We start from the raw sequence: 21727 nt of genomic DNA, 5'->3' as shown, positions 1-21727 counted from the left end.
TTTTTTTTTGAATACAGTATGATGAGTTAGTTCCTGCTTCTCTAACAACAAAATATGGAGGCTTTTACATCAACACTGGCACACTGCAGTTTCGCCAAGCTTCAGATACTGAAGAAGAAGATATTACAGACAACCAGAAGCACAAGCCACCCAAAGTAAGTTTATCCAGCATTGCAGTAGTAATGAGTGTTCATTTAATAGGGTGTACTTTTTAATTTACTTGTGAACATAAGGAAAAATAAAATGCTAACCATTGTTTAATGAATCTGTAGTTGTTTACATGCTTTAAGGTAAAATTATGTAGATAAGGGGAAATTGATACTTACATCATAGGAGAATTGTATTCTTTTAAAACTTCTCTCTCCATATGTGGGTCTTATAATCTGCTGTTTGGGGGGTAAGAGTAAGTTTTTAGGATAAGTTAAGACTTGGTATAGAAATGATGAAAAGAAAAACAAAAAAAAAGAAAAAAAGAAATGGTGAAAAGCTATTACCTTTCCTAAGTTGTATTTTATAAAGCTAATTGTATGGAATGTATACATTGTTTTAGGAAATGAAGAGTGTCCTTAGTTAAGTGTTTTTTTGTTTGTTTTTAAAGATTTTATTTATTTATTTGACAGAGATCACAAGTAGGCAGAGAGGCAGACAGAGTGAGAGAGAGAGAGGAGGAAGCAGGCTCCCTGCCGAGCAGAGAGCTCAATGTGGGGCTCGATCCCAGGACCCTGGGATCATGACCTGAACCGAAGGCAAAGGCTTTAACCCACTGAGCCACCCAGGCGCCCCTAGTTAAGTGTTTCTTGAAGTGTGATCAAAGGACTTACTTGTACCAGAATGTTTGTTAAAACCATGCAGTGCGGGGCGCCTGGGTGGCTCAGTGGGTTAAGCCGCTGCCTTTGGCTCAGGTCATGATCCCAGAGTCCTGGGATCGAGTACCGCTCGGTCTCTCTGCTCAGCGGGGAGCCTGCTTCTCCCCCTCTCTGTCTGCCTGCCTCTCTGCCTACTTGTGATCTCTGTCTGTCAAATAAAAACAAACAAACAAAGCATGCAGTGCTCATATACTCCAAGAATCTGCATTTATTACAAGCACTCCTAATGTACACTGAACTTTGAGAGAAAATTGCCCTGGATGCTATATTGGTACCATCAAAGAGTAAAGCAGTGATACTCAGATAAGTGATACATTCTTCTATCATTTGCAGATTCCCAAAATAAAAGAAGATGACATTGAAATGAAGAAGCGGAAGCGGAAAGAGGAAGGGGAAAAGGAGAAGAAGCCAAGGAAAAAAGTACCCAAACAATTGGGGTACGTAAAATTAAACATCATAGGGTCATAGACGACCAGCTGCCCTTTTAGAAAGATATATTTAGCATTAATTCATTCAGCTTTGCTGGGTCTAATTTAATACTCTATTTATAAATGTCAATGACTGTTAACTTATATTTAATAATATTTATATGTATTTGGTGTTAAGTATTAGTAGAAAGTTTTCTCATCTTAGGTTTTGGGGGTTTTTGCACATGTATTCTTTACTAAATCTTAGTAGTATTCTTTAAGGGGAAACACACAGACAAGTATGTTGAAGAAATCTTATTTTTATAAGAGATTTAAGAAGCCTTTGAGATATTTCCAGGTATTATCTTCAGTGATGCTTCTTATCTTTATTCTTGGACTCCAGGTAATATTCAGCTCCTACAGCTACCACAAATGCAGCAAATCCCCATTTGAATTCTTTTAATAATACACCAACAAAGGAAACATTGTTTGCAAAAGCACGGTGTATCTCCAAGCTTTATTGCGGCCCCATGGGTCCGTGCAGCCAGCTTCTCCTGGATAGTTTCTAATGATGTTCCTTCCTTCTGTCTTCCATTGTTTATAATCTGGAAGTTCCAGTTTACTATGGCCATGTTCCTGCCCATGTCTGTGGGCCATGTCTGACAGCAGTCGGACCTCTCACGACACTCAATATTCAATCTGTCATCTTCGATTTTAATTAATTAATATTTATTGATTGATAAGTAGAAGGGTTTATCATTTTAGAGACTCACGGTGCTTTAAATCAGATTTACAAATTCATTTATTAAGTATTTTGCTCATTACAACTTTTTACCAACAAGAATCAGTTTGGGGGGGCACCCGGGTGGCTCAGTGGGTTAAAGCCTCTGCCTTCGGCTCAGGTCATGATCCCAGGGTCCTGGGATCGAGCCCCGCATCGAGCTCTCTGCTCAGCAGGGAGCCTGCTTCCTCCTCTCTCTCTCTGCCTGCCTCTCCGCCTACTTGTAATTTCTGTCTTTCAAATAAATAAATAAAAGCTTTAAAAAAAAAAAAAGAATCAGTTTGAAAAGATGGTATAAGCCTTAAACAATTGTTTTGAACTTCCCGTGCTAAAACTAAGCTTATTAGTTGCCTGGGGATTGAGGATTGGCAGTAGTCTTTGTGTGAACAATTTATATTCGTTTTACTATTTCAAAAGGCATTTGTTTAGCTCTTCATGCTTATAATTTGAGGTAATGATATTATCCCTAAAAATCAAGTAGAATTTCTCAAAAGACTAAAGTCATAAGAATAAAATGTTTATGCATTCATAAAATTACCATTTGCTCTTGCTTCTCTATTACTTTTTTTGGAGAACTAAGGGACAGAAACTACGAGAGGCTGGATTTTCTTCCCCTCCTTACCAGGGGAGGTGCATCTGCATTTCGGCCTATTTGTATTCAAAAGATTGATGTAGGGAGGTATGTAAACATGAGATTTTAGTGACCTTGGAGTCATTAAGTAATTAAGGAAAAACATATAGATTACTAGTGAATATATTAAAAGGTCATTACTTACAAGTAAACTTCTTTGGGAACAAAGTCTATAATGCCTTTTATTGAATTTGTCATTTTCTCAAATTCATAACTTATTCATGCAGCAAATATTTGTTAAGTACCTGTTGTATACCAGGTATTGTTGTATTTTTATTTGGAGTATATGTATTTGGAGTATGTAACAATAAATGAAACATGGGCTTGCCTTGCAGATACAAATCATCTTTTTGATTCTGTAGTGCATACAGAAGCATATAAGCCATAGAATGTAGGAAAGATTTCTAGAGAGAGTGGTAACTAAACAGGAACCACCTTTTCCCCATGGTTTCCATAGGGAGAACATTGTCACAGAAAATTACACGTATATAATTGCCTCACATGGCTGTTCCCAGAATGGAAAGTGAAAGTGATCAGAAGGTAACAACAGATAGAATCGGGTCTAGAAAGATTTTGCATTTCTTTGGCAGCTTGTAGCACAAACCACCTGGAGTATCAGTTTGAAAGTTGTACTTGTGTGAGCTTCTCTGGTTGTAAGGCAACTCTGTTTTCAGCGAAAGTGCATTTCTTTACTTGGTTTATTTCTTAGGCAACCACTTTATAGAAGTGCTTAAGAATGTGAACATTCCAAAAACAGTAGTAAGTTTAACTTCATATTCTCTAATAAACCTGAGCTACATTCTGTTTTGTTTTTTTCTGTTAACTTTAGTCCATTCATTTTCTTCACTCTGATGACCATTTACCTGTCAACCTTTCCTCAGTGACAGTCCATCCAGATGATGAGAAAGGTGCTGTGATAAAAGGATAATTTAATAAGAAATTTGCTCTCCTACGTATCAAATAATTGTTTTGATGATCTATGCCTGCTTATTTACTTGGGGCTTTCAACTTTAAAATTATACATAGCCTAATGGATGACTTTTTTCTTCACAGAGTTGTGGCTCTAAATTCCCACAAGTCTGAAAAAAAGAAGAAACGTTATAAAGATTCTCTTTCTCTAGCTGCCATGATACGAAAATTTCAGAAAGAGAAGGATGCATTAAAGAAGGAGCCTAACCCCAAAGTCCCAGTGAACTTAACAACCTCCTCTCTGAATAAAGCCCCCTCCACTGCTGTAGCATTGGGAAATGACGTCTCGGACTTAAATCTGAACAGTGCTGATCCGGACCTCCCTATTTTTGTTGGCACAAACGAACATGAACTGTTTCAGGAAGCTGAAAATGCCCTAGAGATGCTAGATGATTTCGACTTTGACAGATTACTGGATGCTGCTTCTGATGGTAGCCCCCTCTCCGAGTCAGGGGGAGAGAATGGAAACACCACCCAGCCAACCTATGCCTCTCAGGTTATGCCCAAGGTGGTGCCTACACTCCCAGAGGGTCTACCTACTCTTCTTGAAAAACGCATTGACGACCTCCGTGTAGTAAGTGTAATAATTCCCTTGTTTCTTATTTGCCACATAAACTTAACAATAAATGCTTTCTATAAGACCAAAGTAATAACCCACAATCCCAGCACCCATATAAACAACTTATGATTTTCTATATTTCCTTTGAGGCATTGGCTGTATGCATAGACCTTAGATTTGAAGTAGGAATAGTTACAGCAACATATATGGGTGACTGTTTCATTATTTTATTTCATCTTATAAATTTTTAAAAATATTTATTTTAGAAAGAGCGAGAGGATGCTTGCAGAAGTGAGTGTGAGGGGGAAGGAGCAGAGGAAGAGGGAGAGAATCCTCAAACAGACTCCCCACTGACCCCAGAGCCTGAAGTGTGTCTTGATCCCAGTACCCTGGGATCATGACCTGAGCTGAAATCAAGAGTCGGACACTTAAAGGACTGAGCCACCCAGGTGCCCCTTATCTTATAAATGTTTTTCAGCATAGCTTTCATAAATAACAATTTTTATTGTAAAAAAAAAAAAGTCACATAAAGACAATAGAGGGAAGGGAGGAGCAAATAGTAACATTACAAAAGCATACCTGAACTTGGTCCAAGCTATCAACATCTAGTTATTTTTTAATTGATTTTTCCAGCTAATCACATTTAGTAAGCATGCATTGTGTTCCCATTGGGCCAAACTTGAGGGCTGGACTTCAGCATGTCACATTAGCTACCTCTCTAGATTGCCTTGGATTCATAATCTTTGTTTAACTAGCTGCAGACCCAGATAGGTGTCATCACACTTCATTTAATCTCAGGGAGATAGTATTTTGACTTAAAATAACATGCCAGTGGCGTCCTGGGTGGCCCAGTTGATTAAGCGGTTTGCCTTCAGCTCAGGTTTCTGGGATCAATCCCCACAGCAGGCTTCCTGCTCAGCAGAAAGTCTGCTTCTCCCTTTCCCTCTGTCCCTCCCCCTGCTTATGCTCGCTTGCTTGCTCTCAAATAAATAAAATATTAAAAATAATATAACATGCCAAACCTAGGTTAAAAGGCCCTTCTTGATTACTTTAGCATCTTTTTTTGAACCCATGCCATATTTTAGTCCTCATTTTTTTCTTGACTACAAAAGTAAAATGCACGGTATTAAATGTATTTTCATACATAGGGAAAGATCCCCCATAATCTGACATTCCCCACTCCCAGCGGAAATAACCACTATTAAATCATTTATTTTTCTGGATTTTAATCCATTCATTTGCAAATGTTATAGTATTATAAAAAATAATGGGATGGTAATGTATGGACTATACAGCTTGCTTCTTTCTCATGGGATTGTAGTAACCCAACTTAAGTCACATTTTAAAAGTTACTAATCATCTTTATATTGTATTTATTTTTCATAACTTTTCCTGAAATTTAAATACCTGATTATGGGAATATTAGATTTATCTAATTTTTCTAGTAACTGGCCTACAAATTTTATTTAGTAATTCTATTATTTTTTTCCAAATTTTTTATTCTTTAGCATTTCTTCTGAAGTTGTGACTTAATTTTGGCTCACCTCTATTTTTAACTTATTTTAATGTATTTCATGTTGGGTCCATGGTCAAAGGAGCGAGAGTGATAAAGCGAAGGTCAAGCAAAGCTTTATTTCGTGCCAAGCATCGAGAAACAAACTGACTGGCCAGGGCCATCTCTTGCAAAGAGGCGACCTCTCTCTTCTTTGCAGACTAGCTTTTAAGGGCAAAGGCCATGTGGTTGGGCCTGGCCACGCACAGGTGACCAATGAGATTGTAACACAGAAAACTGCACAGTCCTGCTAGGTCACACATAAGTGACACAGTTTACCTATAATAGATAATTTGAACCAGCCTATCACCTTGGTCAGAGTTGGTGCCCAAAGGGCACCCAAAGGGCGGGGCTTATACTCCTTTGTAGCTAGGGAGACAGTATGCGCCCCCACCGATTGGGTACCTCCACCTGGCCTGACCTATGCTTGTATTTGGGCTTTGTTACCTGGGACTGGTTTCCAGAACTTGGTTTTTTTTTTTCCATTTTATTTATTTTTTCAGCGTAACAGTATTCATTGTTTTTGCACAACACCCAGTGCTCCATGCAAAACGTGCCCTCCCCATTACCCACCACCTGTTACCCCAACCTCCCACCCCTGACCCTTCAAAACCCTCAGGTTGTTTTTCAGAGTCCATAGTCTCTTATGGTTCGCCTCCCCTTCCAATTTTTTTTTTTTAATAAACATATAATGTATTTTTATCCCCAGGGGTACAGGTCTGTGAATCGCCAGGTTTACACACTTCACAGCACTCACGATAGCACATACCCTCCCCAATGTCCATAGCCCCCTCCCCCTCTCCCAATCCCACCTCCCCCCAGCAACCCCCAGTTTGTTTTGTGAGATTAAGAGTCATTTATGGTTTGTCTCCCTCCCAATCCCATCTTGTTTCATTTATTCTTCTCCTATCCCCCTAACCCCCCATGCAGAACTTGTTTTTAAGTAAGTTCCCTGAAGGGGGTGGGGGCAGGGGCAGGATGGAGCTGCTCTGGCTAAATAGGCCCTTACATTTCTTTAGTATGGAATTTAGAGAAGTGTGTTAAAATATCTCGTTGCCAATATTTCTTAGGTTATAAATTGTGTTTACCATCATTTTTGCTTTATTTTCATGCTGTGTAGTTTGACCCATAAAATTTTTAATGGCTAGATCTTTGTGATGATTATCATTTGAAGGTGACTTTTTGTGCTGTTACTGCGTTTTACCTTGAATTTAGTTTTGTCTGACTTGCTGTAGACTCTTTTCTCTTTATTTCTACATGGTAGTTTTTCTCATCATTTACCTTCAACCTCTTTGATTTTATTTTAGCTCTTTTTCTTATAGACAGTGTTTAATTTCTTTATTGGCCTCATCTGAGTCCTTTCTCTTTTAACGAATTATTTTATTTTTTTATAGTTGTTATAATTATATAATTGATCTTTGTCATTTTCTTTTTTATGCTGTTACTCATCTCTTTTGTTTTCATTGTTTTGCTATTTTCTGTGCTTATTTTTTGAAAATAGATCTATAGATTCAGTAGTAAGCAGGTTTTTATTTAATCTTCTCAGCTACTCTGCATAGGAAATAGAGGTATTATTTCCTTTTGTTAAGAAACTTGAGGTAGGTTAAATAGCTTGGTCCCATCTATGCAACTAGTAAGTTGTGGAGCCAGATTTTCACCACAAGGGTTCACCTAACTCCAAAGCATATGGTTCTTGCTTTCCCATGTTGCCTATCTCTTTCTTTAGTTTCTTATAGGTTTTTAAAAGTGTTAGTGATGTGATCCACATTTTGCAAGATATTATTAAGAATAATAGCTCTTGGGGTGCCTGGGTGGCTCAGTTGATTAAACCTCTACCTTCGGCTCAGGTTATGATCTCCAGGTCCTGGGATTGAGTCCTATATCAGGCTTCCAGCTCAGTGGGGAGCCTGCAACTCCCTCTCCCTCTCCCTCCCTCTCTGCCTTTCCCTCTGCTTGTGCTCTCTCTGTCTCTCTCTCAAATGAACAAATACAGTCTTTAAATATATATAAATATATATATATTTTATATATATTATATATATATAAAATATATATATATGTATATATATATATATATACTCTGTATTGAATGCAGTGTTCTGTGTCTCACATTGCATTTACCATTCGGGGGACAGTACCCTGATTGGGTTTAGTGTGCTTTACCTACTGTGTAGTCTGGTCCTCCAACAGTCAGGTGAAGTAGGTAGTGATCTCCCATTTAATAGATGAGGAAACTAAGGTTCAAAGGTGAAGTGATTTGCCCAAGGCCACATAATTTTTAAATGGCTGAGCCATGATTTAAGGTCAGCATTTAAAGGCAGGACTGGGGGCGCCTGGGTGGCTCAGTGGATTAAAGCCTCTGCCTTCGGCTCGGATCATGATCCCAGGGTCCTGGGATCGGGCCCCACATCGGGCTCGCTGCTCCGCGGGGAGCCTGCTTCCTCCTCTCTCTCTGCCTGCCTGGTTGTGATTTTCTCTGTCAAATAAAATATTAAAAAAATAATAATAAAAAAAAATAAAGGCAGGACTGTGGAGTTCCATTGTAGGCATTCTGTCTGCTATGTTATATGCCATTCATTTTTACTTACTAAGCGAAATTGATTAGTAATGAGTGTGTTACAGTCTTGTAAAAGCTTTGTCATATCTTATATACCAGAATGTATTTCTCTTTCTCCCTCTCTTAATAGCCCTGCCAGGGTTAATACAGGTGCTCCCTGACTCCTTGGTAGGAAATCATCAGTAAGAAGTTTGATTTCACTTACTGGTATCTATGACTTCTCTTTATGTTTTATTTGAAATATGAGAATGGTGGTGAGAAGTCAATCCTTAGCTTAAATGCGTATGTCTGTGTGAGAAGGAATTGCTTCTTGTGGCTCTTTTCTTTGTAATATTCTTCCACTGTTCAACCTCTTGACTTTTTATTATTTTTATTATTTTTCTTGGAGTTTAGTTTCCCTGTGCCTTTCATATATTTCCACCCCCTACACATACCCAGTTTTCATGCTAAGAAGTACTGAAGCACATCTTAGAAATTTTCTTTTACTTATTGCATGTAAAGTCAAGTAACTTAGTGGGATGGCTGAGTCAGCATATGGCTTGCTCAGATTATTAGATCAGGCTTCTTGGTGTTTTATACCTCATGGACCTCAACTACATCGTTTGTGATTTTCCTAGTGTATTTTCCTTCTGGTGGGGTTTGCTGATAACTTGGTTTCTGGTCACCTGGTTGAGGTGACAAACATAATGATGAAATTAATCTCATTGTATTAATTTTTGCTTATCCCCTGATAATTACCTTGCCTACGTTTTTTTGGTTATAAGTAATTAGGTGGAACCTAAACAGGCTGCAGGAAGCCAGGTGTCTTTGTACAGGGTGACAGTGTTGTGCAATCGAAGTCAGAAAGCTTGTGTCTGAGTCCCGGATCCACCACTTACTAGTAGTGTGATTTGGGGGCATGTCATGTAACCTCTGACAGATTTAGCTTCCTTGTTTGTAAGTGGGGGCAGTCATGCCAATGTCATTGGCTGTTATGAGGTTTAAACATGGTAATGAATATAACGTGTAGAGTATCAGGTAGATACTTTGTAGACACTCAATAGAAAGTGAGACATCTGCTTGTTGGTATCCTGGAGATCACAGCAATAATTAATAAACCTGTGGATGGTCAAGTCACAAGATACCCAAAGCACTAAGAAGTCTTGTGTGTATAATTTTGTTAATTTAGTTAGGATTAAGAAAAATTAAATACAGAGGTAATAGGAAATATTGGCATATATGCTAAATTTGTTACACTCTAATTTCCTACTCATGCCTGTACTAAGCTGGGTATGGAGGATACAAAGTGAAGAAAATCACAGTAGCCCCACCCTCAAGAAGCTTATCCTTTAGTAAATAAATACGGAAACAATGTGTTTATTGAAAGTGATTGGTAGGACGCCTGAGTGGCTCAGTCCCTTAAAGGTCTGCCTTTGGCTCAGGTCATGATCTCAGGGTGTTGGGATTGAGCCCCACAGTGGTCTCCAGCTTTCCCTCTGCCTGTCACTCCCCTTGCTTGTATGTGCACACTCTCTCTGTCAAATAAATAAGTAAAATATTTTTTTTAAAAAAAGCGATATTGACAATCTTATGTTTCTCTAGGCTGCCAAACTTTTTGATGAAGAAGGAAGGAAAAAATTCTTTACACAGGATATGAATAATATTCTTCTGGAGTAAGTAATTCTCTTCTTTAATTAAAAAGCCTAAAAGTTATTTATACTTTAAGAATTCATTTAAACATACAGTTGGTTACAGCTTTACAGGTTGAATATTACTTTAGATTTAAATTTTTTTTGTTGTTGTTACTTTGTATGAAATGTCTTTCTGGAACAGCTCTGAGTATTCTTATTAAATTTGGTATAATTTTCCTTCTATTTTCATTCAGACTTGAGAAGAATAATTACATTGGCATCTAGCAAAATTAATTCATACAGACATTTATAGCCAAATGGAAAGTATGGTTTAATGAAGAAATTCTGGTTGTGGAGAAAACAAAAGGAAGAATGGAAAGGGGAGGCTGAAGGCTGAAATAGGATACAGATTGTATTTAAATTAGTGACAGGTTTTCCTCTTACCTGGTGTTTGGTGCTAAGGAGGCTGCAGGTTCTAAGATTGTGGTCCCCTGAGCTGTCCTTGTAAATCTATTGGCTTTTAAATTTTAACCATTGGTTTTAGAAGTGGAGTGTATAATTGGCTGCAGGCAGAACTGGAAAAAGCAGCAGATTTTACTCCTCTCACGTGAAAATAATGTGTGTCTGCTCTTGGTGGTTCGGTAGTATTATATACGAAGAAACAAGCAGTGTTTCCGATACTGTGTGTTGAGTCCTGTCTTTTAAATGTATGTTGGAGGTAGTTTCTCATAAGACACAAAGAATGATGAATTGGTTTGCTTTGATAACTGTTTTCTTTTTTGTTTGTTTTTTCCCTCTCCCCCTTGATTATTGTTTGCATTAAGTGCAATCTTTCTTTCTCCATAGTACTGAAAAAATCTTTTTGGTCCCCTCCGGACACATGAAACATATAACCTAGTATGCTACTGGTTTGGTGACAGAGGAATTTCTTCTTCCTTTTCTTTATTTTAGCCAGAGATTTTCAGATTGATTCTGTCTGCCTGGAAGCAAGGCAAATGTTTCCTGCCTGCGCCAGCTCCTTTTACACCCAGATTCAATAAGCAGTGTAACCGTTACTCACCAGAGCTGTCCCAGATTGCCTAATCAGGAATCTGACTGGCTGCTTTTTCTTTCTACCGGGAGAGCCCTAAGTTTACTGGATCAGGTCCTTTCCTATGATTAAGACAGTGCTTTTTTATTTTACTTTTCTATAAGAGGGACTGACTTTTCTCCCCTGAGAGAAAGAAAGGACCATCCTTGGGACATAACATCTCAGATAAGCAGAAGAATATCAGCATTCCACTAACAGGCTTCTTTCTTTTTCTTTTTCTTCTTCCTCTTCTTCTTCTTTTTTTTTTTTTTAAGTAATCTCCACACCCAGCAAGAGTGTGGAACTCATGACCCTCAAATCAAGAGTCACCTGCTCTACTGACTGAAATAGCCAGTTGCCCCTCCTGCCCTCTAAAAACTGTTTTTATTTTAAAATTTACTTTATTTTAAAGTAGGCTCCATGCCCAGTGTGAGGCTTGGACTCATGACCCTGGGATCATGAGTTGGATGTTCTTCTGAGCCAGCCAGGCATCCCCCTGCCCCCAGCAGACTTCCCTTAATCTTCCCTATGTCTATCTTAAATCCTCGAGTTTTGTTAGAGCCCGTCTATTTTTTATTTCACAGAGTGTGCCTCCAGTACTCTAAAGCTGTAGTGTTCAGTTTAATGTTTTCCATTTTAATCACTTATTTATGCCCCTGGCCTCCGTTTCCACTTTCCTAAACAAACATCCCTGTTTCTCTCGACTGAGAGCACATGGTACATGATTATTTTGGGTAGTAATTTCTTATGAAATTATCCAGGTGTATTGGCTCTGCCTCACTACTGCTTCATTATGCTGGGCAGAAAGGGGTGAATTTGTTGGAATAGGAACACTTTCTCTTTTTGCCTAATTGATTTTGACTTGCATCAGCAAATATACAACTTGCCAGCTTAATCTCTTTCCCTGTTTCCTCCTTTATCTCAAGCATACATTGCTAATAAAGTCTTGATACTCTTTGCCTGTGATCCCAATCCAACCTGAGTTGTGTTCAACAGATACTCTAAAGTTGTTTAGGGTTAGGAGGAATTTACATCCCTCTTGTGTATTATCAATCAACAGGCTTTTGAATTCTTGCTATAAAATAAGAACTGTTTTGGATTTTGTTTTTAGGTTACTGCTCCCTAAGTCTTCAGTTACTGGTTTTCAGTGGTTCTCTTATGTGGACAGTGTTGGTAAGATATATGGAACACTAGAGGAATAATTCAGGAAATTAAGTAGGTTCCAGAATTCACTTGGAGTTAGTCGGCTTTTCTTTTGCTAGTGTTTTTAAACTGATTGAATGAGATATATATTCCGGGTTTCTTTTTAAGACTTTGTATATTTATTTGAGAGACAAGGCATGAGTGGGGGTGGGAGGACAGAGGCTCCCTCCCACTGAGCAGGGAGCCTGACATGGGGCTGTAGCCCAGGATCCCGAGATCATGACCTGAGCCAAAGGCAGACAATCAACTGAGTCACCCAGGAGGCCCTATATTCTGTTTTTTAAAAAGAGGGAGAAGGGTGCCTGGTTGGCTCAGTTTGTAGAGCATATGACTTTGGATCTCAGTGTCATGAGTTCAGGTCCCACATTGGGTGTAGAGCTTACTTAAAAAAATAATAATAAAATAAAACGAGGGTTGATAGGATAGGAAGATTGTCATACATCAACTATGGGGAAATGACTGTTACTAGAATTCTGTGTGAAAATACAGATAAGACTAAGTATTCCTGAGCCAGAAGAATCTTGTTTATAAAGTTGACCATTGCTTGAGCTAAGGATTCCTATGTTGCGTTTCTTGGAGGTTTCTTCAGAGGCAAGTGAGAGCCTTATAAAGACAGATATAAAAGTGGGTTTCACATACCCGTTTGTGGGTTACTCACAAAACCCAATGTTTGTCCTCTAATGCATTGTCAGCAGATGATCCCAGTATATTTTCACCTGTTTAGAATGTGTAGCGATCATGTGTTCATAATTTATTATCAGAGGTTTGAGACCCATCCGTCATAACTTCCATGCATGGATATCTGCTTTAGGGATCAACTTCACTTAAGTGAAAGAACCTGGTAGATAGAAGGAGACAGGCTCAGGGAAAGTTTGTTGCTTTAGGGGAACCTTTATTTTTTTTGAAATGTGAAAATTACTGAAATTCAAACTTTTCATTACCATGTGTTTTAGGTACTTCTTAGACCTTAGAAGATTGGAATTCTTAGTGAGAAAAAAAAAATTAAATGTGTGAGGGATGTGTGCTAAAAATATACTGCTCTCAGGTAGGAATCTGTATATATTTGTGATAGACCAATTTGTTGGTAACCTTCAGGGATAATATGTTTCTCTAATTTTTACCTGGCATTGGCATAGGAGCAGGGAGCCAGCTCTTTGTGTTTTTGAGTTTCCCGTCTCTTTGGAAACCACTGATTTTTATAAGTGTGTATTGAGTCACTCTGTTCTTACTTGGAATCTCTTATTACTTGGACTTTCTATTTTATTTTCAGCCTTAATTAATCTTTAATAATGGGGCAAGCCTAGAAAGCCTCCTACCCAGAGTCTACACTTTTAATAAAGATCCCCCCATAATGTTATTTAAACCAAATGTTTATACACAGAATTCATGACCATAGTGATTGTTTCCCATATGATTCTCTGCATTTGACCTTCTGGTTCTTATGGATTCTAAACATGTTTCCATTCATCTATGTGTTTGACTTCTCTAATACCAAGAATTTTTATTGCCAGTGCTAAGAGCATAGTTCTCCACATTTTGTTGTTTCTGAAATTGCAGTGTATCTTATAAGTGATGGGTATACTTGATATGGGAGGGCTTCTTTCCTTCCCCAGGTGCTGTTAATTGACTCTTTGGATTCATCTTATATTTGTGAAAATTATTTATTAAATATATCTGCCCCTTCTCCTATAATAGAATGTGATGATTTGGACATAGTTTTTTGCCAAGAGCCCCAGTTTGGTCTTGGCCTTCAAATTAGTATGTGTTCCTACCTTCCTACAATAGCAGCTGCCAGATAGATACAGTGTCTTTCATCTTAGTGGAAACCTCAATTATTGATTAGTAGACTTGTCCTGCTGAGAATATGGCGGCTGTTAAAACTCTTCTCCTTTTCTTATTTTTTATTTTTTAATAACTATTACATTCAATACCCATTTAGCAATTTATTTTTGGTCTAAAAAACTAATTTACAAATGGAAACAGGAAATGAAGAATTGGAATAAATTGAACAAACTACTAAATATCTAGCTTATGCAGTGCAGGCATAACGGAGGAGATAAAGATGGATGAAAAACAGTCTGTATGTGTATCCAGAAGGGCTTCATCTCTTCCAGCTCTGAAATTTTTTTAAATACCTGTAAGGAAAAAATATTCTAAATTCGTCAAAACTATGTAACTCTCTAGTAGCAATTGCGGTGGGGGAGCGAGGATATGACTATCTCTCTGAGGGAATGAGCTTTTGGTTAATCGAGTTCCTGTGCTGTATCCCAAAATGTAGACTTTACCCCTGTTCATCAAAAATTATTCACCAGTTTATTGTTGTATAAATTCTTTCTATATTTTCTCCTTGAAAAATACTGTCTAGGAAATCATGGAAAGATAAAACGAGAGAAGAGTTACTGCCTTTGCCTCCTTGCTTGTGTCAGTACCTGAAGGAAATTCTGTACTATTTATTTGTCATTGTTTTTGTTCAGCATCGAGTTACAGCTACAGGAACTAGGCCCTGTCATCCGCAGTGGTGTCTACTCCCATCTTGAAGCTTTTGTGCCATGCAATAAAGAAACACTGGTAAAACGTCTAAAGAAGTTACATCTCAACGTCCAGGTAAGACGAGGAATAACAATATCCATATCTGAGGTTTTATAACCTATAAAGAGACTGGTTTCTCTTTGGGGCTTTTGTGTATTAGGTGCTTTATAGTCTTATTGTACATATGGAATAACTATAGGAGTTGTCAAAGGCATATGGGATCTCTTGAAAAAGCTTACTTTTTAACAGTTGTTAAGTCTAGATGAGAATGTTTTCTAAAGCATAGATTCTTGGACTGGTAAAATAACTTCAGTTCCACAGCTGATAGAGTTTTGTCCTCAAGAAATATGTGACAGATTTAAAACTCCGTTTTTTCTTTACTGAGCTGGATCTATGCAGATAAGTTCACACCTACTTTACACAAACCAATGGAAAGAATCCCGGGGTAAACTTAAGAGATTTTTTTTGGTGTAATCATCCATGTTTTGCTAGATTCTCTTCCCCTACAACTCCACTAGGTAATTGTCTAAGTTTGAATGCTTCCAGTGGTCAGAAACGTATTGTAATATCAGAAAATTCTTCCATGCACTGAGACAAGTCCAGGTGCTTTCTGCCCTATTGGTCCTAATTCTACCTTTGAGTCTATTCACAAATCTAATTATTTGTCACCTTCACAGCTTTCATGTTTTTGAAAGCTTGTATTATGTCCCCTTCTTCACTTCATGTAAAATGGTGTTTAGTATCTTCATTGCCCTGATTACTCTTCCCTTAATGATTTATTTGATTATATATTTTAAAAATATTTATAACTTGCAAGTAACGGAAAAGAACTTAAATGCAATTTAAGACCAAAAATGACATTTTTTTCTATTAATAAAGGTATTTCATGGAATTAAAAATACAGGCAGGAAGGGATGGGAACTAATAATTTAGATTAACTCTTATTTCTCTCTGCCCATCTCCCCATGTCTCATTTTTATCCTTGTAAGTCATCTGAAAATAAGATTACTTTTTTTTTTTTAAGATTTTATTTACTTATCTGACAGAGAGGTAGAGAGTACAAATAGGCAGAACAGCAGGCAGAAGGAGAGGGAGAGGGAGAAGCAGCCTCCCTGGGCTTGATCCCAGGACCCATGGCATCATGATCTGAGCTGAAGGCAGAAACTTAACTGACAGAGCCACCCAGGTACCCCTGAAAATAAGATTACTTTATTCTCAAGGTTTTATATTATGGAAAAGCCACACACACAGACTGACTTAGCCTCTCATCCCAATCCAAGTTCTTGGGTCAGAAAATCTGATTATACTATCTTGGGTCAACCAAAACTTTTTTTTTTTTTTAAGATTTATTCATTTATTTATTTGACAGAGAGATCACGAGTAAGCAGAGAGGCAGGCAGAGAGAGAGGAGGAAGCAGGCTCCCCGCTGAGCAGAGAGCCCGATGTGGGGCTCGATCCCAGGACCCTGAGATCATGACCTGAGCTGAAGGCAGAGGCTTAACCCACTGAGCCACCCAGGTGCCCCAGGTCAACCAAAACTTTTCCGTCCGGCCAGAGGTTGGGATCCCGTCACATAGCAAGCAACATGGCTATCTAAGGCCCCCCCATGGCTCTAATGGAGGAATGAATGTGGTGCCCTGGACCACTTGTAATGTGATCTGAGAGACATAGAACTGTTTATTATAAGTATTATACAACTGTTAATAAAACAGCCTGACTCTTGTTTTTGGCTCATTTCATGATCTCAGTGTTTTGAGGTTGAGCCCTTCATCAGGCTCTGAACTGGGCATGGAACCTGGTCAGGATTCTCTCTCCCTTTCCCTCTGCCCCTCCCCAACTCCCCACATGCATGGATGTGTGTGCTCTCTCTTAAAAAAAAAAATTATTTTGAATTGGGGAAAGCTTTCTCACTTTAAAGCAGAGAAATAACCAAATGAAATTTGCTTGAGATCACAGATTTTGCGTCTGTACCTGGCTCCTTCAGACACTGGCAGTTGGAGCTAACTGCCATACATTCCCATGACAGAAGTGGGTACCAGTAAAAAAAGGTCTGGAGGCAGGAGAACCCCTTTTTATATATTATAAGATGTTTTCTAAGGAACGTATCAGATTTGATATTTGAAGTTATTTAATATCCCTGTTGGCTGTAGAAGAAGACATTTATCTTAGCCCTTGCTTTTCTTTATATGGTTTTAGCATGTGTACTTTCACTCCCTCAATACTATATTGTTTGATTTTATATATTTTTGAGCTTCGTAGCAATGGAGTCATACTGTCTCCATACTTTTCTTCTGCAACTGACTTTTTTTTTAAATTAATTAATTTATTTTTTCAGTGTAACAGTATTCATTGTTTTTGCACACACCCAGTGCTCCATGCAATACGTGCCCTCCCTATTACCCACCACCTGGTTCCCCCAACCTCCCACCCCCGACCCTTCAAAACCCTCAGGTTGTTTTTCAGAATCCATATGCGACTGACTTTTTTACACTGAACATTATGCACCTCAGATTTATCTGTGTCTTTACATGTGGTGAACTCCATTTTTGGAGTACATTTGCTGTACAGTGTGTATGGTGTTCCATTCTATAAATACATCCTAATTAATTTATTCATGTTACTGTTGATGGATATTTGGGTTGTTCCAGATAGTCTCAGCTACATAATTAAGAAGTGATCACCTAGGATCCATGATACTGGATGTTTCACATTTCTTTTAATGGAATTTTTACAGCAGACAGTGTCATATGTGCTGTTATATTTATTAATTGGTATGTATGAAAATAGTAAGAGTCTTCCAGTTTCCTCTTTCTCTTTGGCCTTGACCTTGCATTTTTGCTTGCAGCATAAGTCATATTTAGTAACAATTTTAAATGAAAGAACAGGACGCCAGCATCCTGTTTGTAGTCTCCCAGACCGAATCCTGTGTTCCAGTGTTGCAAAGCGCTATCTCTCCACTTATGGTACTGCTTCCTCCTTATAATGGGGATCAACCAGTAGTAGTCTGCACAATGTAGATTTTGATCTGTATTTAATCTTAAAGTGTCCATATAATTTATTGGCCGGGGCATTTTTAAGAATGTAAAGGAATACATTGTGTGTCAACTCAAATAAAAAAAATTTTAAGAAAAAAATGTCAGGAACACTTAATTATGCTGGGGTAACAAGCAAAACCTGGGATTCTCATTGGCGGTCTGGGAAGTATGGTCATCCTAATTTTATATCCGGTGTGCATTATGAAAAGTCAGTGTGGTAGGAGAAGCATCCACATTTAAATATGTTTACATTAAAAAAATAGGTTTTCATTTCAAATCCATAATCAATGCCTTTTGTGGATCTGCTTTAATTATTGTAAATGTGTTTTAAAAACTTTTAGTATACTTTCTCCTCAGGATGATCGTTTAAGAGAACCTCTGCAAAAACTGAAACTGGCTGTTAGCAACGTGATGCCTGAACAGCTATTTAAATACCAGGAGGACTGCCAAGCTCGTAGTCAAGCTAAGTGTGCCAAGTATGTACCTCTTCTGTTTGGAGCGGCTTTTGCATTTGAGAAATATTTTTAGCTCTGAAGGATTGGTCTTACGTAGATGTTACCACCAAGTAGAAATCCACATGTACCACTGAAGTGGTGTAATTGAGTGTTTTCTAAATGACAAAACACTCCCCCATTCAATTGCTTTCATGTTAAAAGCAAAAGGTCTCTTGATTTAGTGTATGGGTGTGATCACAGCAAGAGCTGGCACTGGTCAGACATTTCACACATCAGCCAATTTGGCTGAAGTTGGACACAAATATTTTCTGAACTGAAATATAAGTATTCATGGCCTTATGTTACAGTTTGAAGACCTTATATACTAAACCACTTTATAACATATTTCAAAGTATTATGTATAAGGTAGATTCCCCATTTACTTTCCCTTTTGAGTTAATACTCAGTTAAGCAGTTTAACAAGTGTCTCTGGAGCATATCATAGGCACTGTTGGGCTAAAACTCCGCCTCCCAGGACACCTGGGTGGTTCAGTTGGTTAAGTGTCTGCCTTCAGCCCAGGTGGTTATCCCAGGGTCCTGAGAGTGAGTCCCAAGTCAGGCTCCTTGCTTTGTGGGGAGCCTGCTTTTTCCTCTACCTGCTGCTGCCCCGGCTTATGCTCTTTCTCTCTCTCCCTCTGACAAATAAATAAAGTCTTAAAAAAAACAAAAAAAACTCTGCTTCATAAAATCTTTTTCATTTTTAGGTTGCAAACAGATGAAGAACGAGAAAAAAATGGATCCGAGGAAGATGATGATGAGAAACCAGGGAAACGTGTCATAGGACCAAGAAAGAAATTCCACTGGAATGACACCATCAGGTAAAATTTAACCAAAGCCTTCACTTTTAACCAAATAGATAATGCAGAATTAAGGTTTCTAGTAAAAAGAATATATAGTAAATGAAAGAGTAGATTGGAAACAACCAAAGATTAGGGTGTAGGAAAAATTCATTCAAAAGGAGATTGATTTGATCCTAATATTCTTAGAGTGCTCTCACTTTTATTTTCATATCCTACTTTTTATAAGCTAATCTTCTAATAATTAAGTAAGTCATACTGGTTTCAGAAGGTGAAGTACTCCATATACTTGTATAATCAGTCATCTTTTTTACCAGTATTTCTGTACCCCAAGTAAAGGGTTTGGCTACAGGACTATCCCTTTCAATCTTTGGTGCCTAGATGAAAGGTATCAAAGGAAATTGTTTCATATTGGGGATTTGGCTGTAGTGCAATGAGTGATATGTGTTGGAAATTATTTATCTTCATGTCATCTGAATTCTTGAGATAATATTCTTTATTATTGCTGTCAGATTTATGTGCTTTTAAAAAAATCTGTTTCAAGCTTAATTTTCCACAATTTTGCAGTCAGATTTATATATAAATATATATTTTTAATCTGTTTAGAACTTTGTTATGTAACCTTGTTGAGATCAAATTGGGATGCTATGAGTTAGAGCCAAATAAAAGCCAGTCCGCTGAGGATTATCTTAAATCCTTTATGGAGACAGAGGTGAAACCATTGTGGCCTAAGGGCTGGATGCAGGCAAGGTAAGAAATATGACATCCTAGATTTTACTTTACTTTTCTTATTATTGCTATTATTAACGATACATATATACGTATATACACCTACACACACATATATGACATTCATTTTGCGAAGAACCTAGTCATCTCAGGTGATCTCTGCTTTGAAAACTTCAAGCACTTAAAAGACAAAATAGTCACATGGATGTGGAGATACAGAGATAGACATAAAGGGTGGTTATTTTTTTTTTATTTTTTATTTTTTTGGCCAACTCCTTTTTCTTTTTTGCACCTAAATTTGCTAATAGAGAAATGGGAGGAGGAGAAGATGGTTAGGAACTTTGGGAGGAGAACTTCACATGGGTATTGTGAAGATAAGGAACTAAATACGAAATGGAGAGTGTAGAAAAGGCAATCCCAACCTTAAGTTCTGTTGAAAATAGTCAATGTGGAGTGGTATCTCAAAAGTTAAGAGTAGCCCAATTTAAAGTTTAAAGAGTTAAGAATGTTGAAATTAATAGATGTGGCTATCTCTGTCATCTTAAAGCATTCCATCTTCAATTTAAAAAAAAGATCTGTTAAAGATTTAAATAAATAAGTGTGCTATAAAACTCCCCATAAAATAGATTTTTGAATTTACTCTGTGCCATTATAACTTTCATTTGATAAATAAGCGAGTAATAGACTGCTGAAAAACCATGTAACTAAGACGAGAAAGTGGCTATCGTGATCTGTTACACAAAAATAATCATGTCTTTTTAACTTTTGCAGAATGCTTTTTAAGGAGAGCCGGAGTGTACATAATCATCTTACTTCTGCTCCGTGAGTAAAACAGACTCCAGATTTCTTCATTTATTTTTGCTCACCTTATGTGCTTTAGTAAACAAGGCTGTTTATTAAATGCTAGGTGAACTAGTACTTAAATGTACATTTGAACAATCTCCCATTTTACTACTGCCTTTTAAAAAAAAAATCATTTTTACTATTTGTGTAAACTTGAGAACACTTTTATTATCCAGAAAACAATGTGTGCTGGCCCAAGATTTGTTAGGTAGGAGCCATGTAAACAGGAAGGTTCTGATGGTTTCCTTTGTTCCTGGGCCTTCTTTCCTCTAGTTCTTTGGCCCTATTTCTTTCTCTCTTAGTGACCATTAATGTAGCTAACCTATAGCCTTGTGCATTCCAAGATGGTTTCCTATACATACCTACCGTGCCTTGCCTTGCAGAGTGTTTCATTCCACAAAAATTAACCTATTCTTCATTTCCTTCCCTTCTCTTCAAAACTGGGTATTTCCTTAGTGATGTGAGTACTAAAGAAAGGTCTCTTAACCTAAGAGGGAGAAGTAAAAAGCTGGAGTTTTCGTGGTTATATTTTTGGGTGAATACTGGTTGACTTCAAGAATTTTATTTTTACCTACAACTTAGGGCTATTTCTCTGTAGCACAGAAGTATAGTAATAGTTAATAAAATATTAAATTAGTAAGTTACTAAGAATATACGGATTCCTGTATTTCAGTATTCTAAGGGGTCTGGCTAACAGCTGGGTAACCTTACAGAACTCTTGCCTCCTTGCATACAATCACAGTGGAAATGTTTACAAGGCTTAGGAAGGACACTTCATTAGCATATTGACAGGGTTGTATTGGGTTGGTTATGGCTTTCAGTTTTTCTTTTTTTTTTTTAAGATTTTATTTATTTATTTGACAGATATGGATCACAAGTAGGCAGAGAGAGAGGGGGAAGCAGGCTCCCCGCTGAGCAGAGAGCCCGATGTGGGGCTCGATCCCAGGACCCTGAGATCATGACCTGAGCCGAAGGCAGAGGCTTTAACCCACTGAGCCACCCAGGCGCCCCATGGCTTTCAGTTCTTGCCATTCTTATTTATTGCTGGTAGTTTAGTTATCCTGGGGCAGGGGATACATATATATTGGTGTCAATA

At 37.8% G+C, this 21727-nt stretch overlaps 1 protein-coding gene and 1 pseudogene across 3 annotated transcripts in view; one reads left to right on the top strand and one right to left on the bottom strand.

Moving 5' to 3' along the window:
- Positions 1-21727, top strand: part of UBN2 (ubinuclein 2) — a 79095-nt gene that overhangs the window by 30928 nt on the left and 26440 nt on the right. For all 3 annotated transcript variants that reach the window (XM_046020284.1, XM_046020283.1, XM_046020285.1), the window contains exons 4-12: positions 18-155; positions 1200-1303; positions 3739-4228; positions 9904-9974; positions 14679-14808; positions 18126-18244; positions 18967-19080; positions 19666-19809; positions 20560-20610. In XM_046020284.1, the coding sequence (XP_045876240.1) occupies positions 18-155; positions 1200-1303; positions 3739-4228; positions 9904-9974; positions 14679-14808; positions 18126-18244; positions 18967-19080; positions 19666-19809; positions 20560-20610 (1361 nt within the window). The remainder of the gene's footprint in view (positions 1-17; positions 156-1199; positions 1304-3738; positions 4229-9903; positions 9975-14678; positions 14809-18125; positions 18245-18966; positions 19081-19665; positions 19810-20559; positions 20611-21727) is intronic.
- LOC123951576 lies at positions 1641-2087 on the bottom strand (annotated as a pseudogene).

This window comes from Meles meles, chromosome 10, assembly GCF_922984935.1.
Source record: "Meles meles chromosome 10, mMelMel3.1 paternal haplotype, whole genome shotgun sequence".
In the NCBI taxonomy this organism is placed as follows: Eukaryota; Metazoa; Chordata; class Mammalia; order Carnivora; family Mustelidae; genus Meles; species Meles meles.
This window is presented reverse-complemented; position numbering and strand designations above follow the sequence as displayed.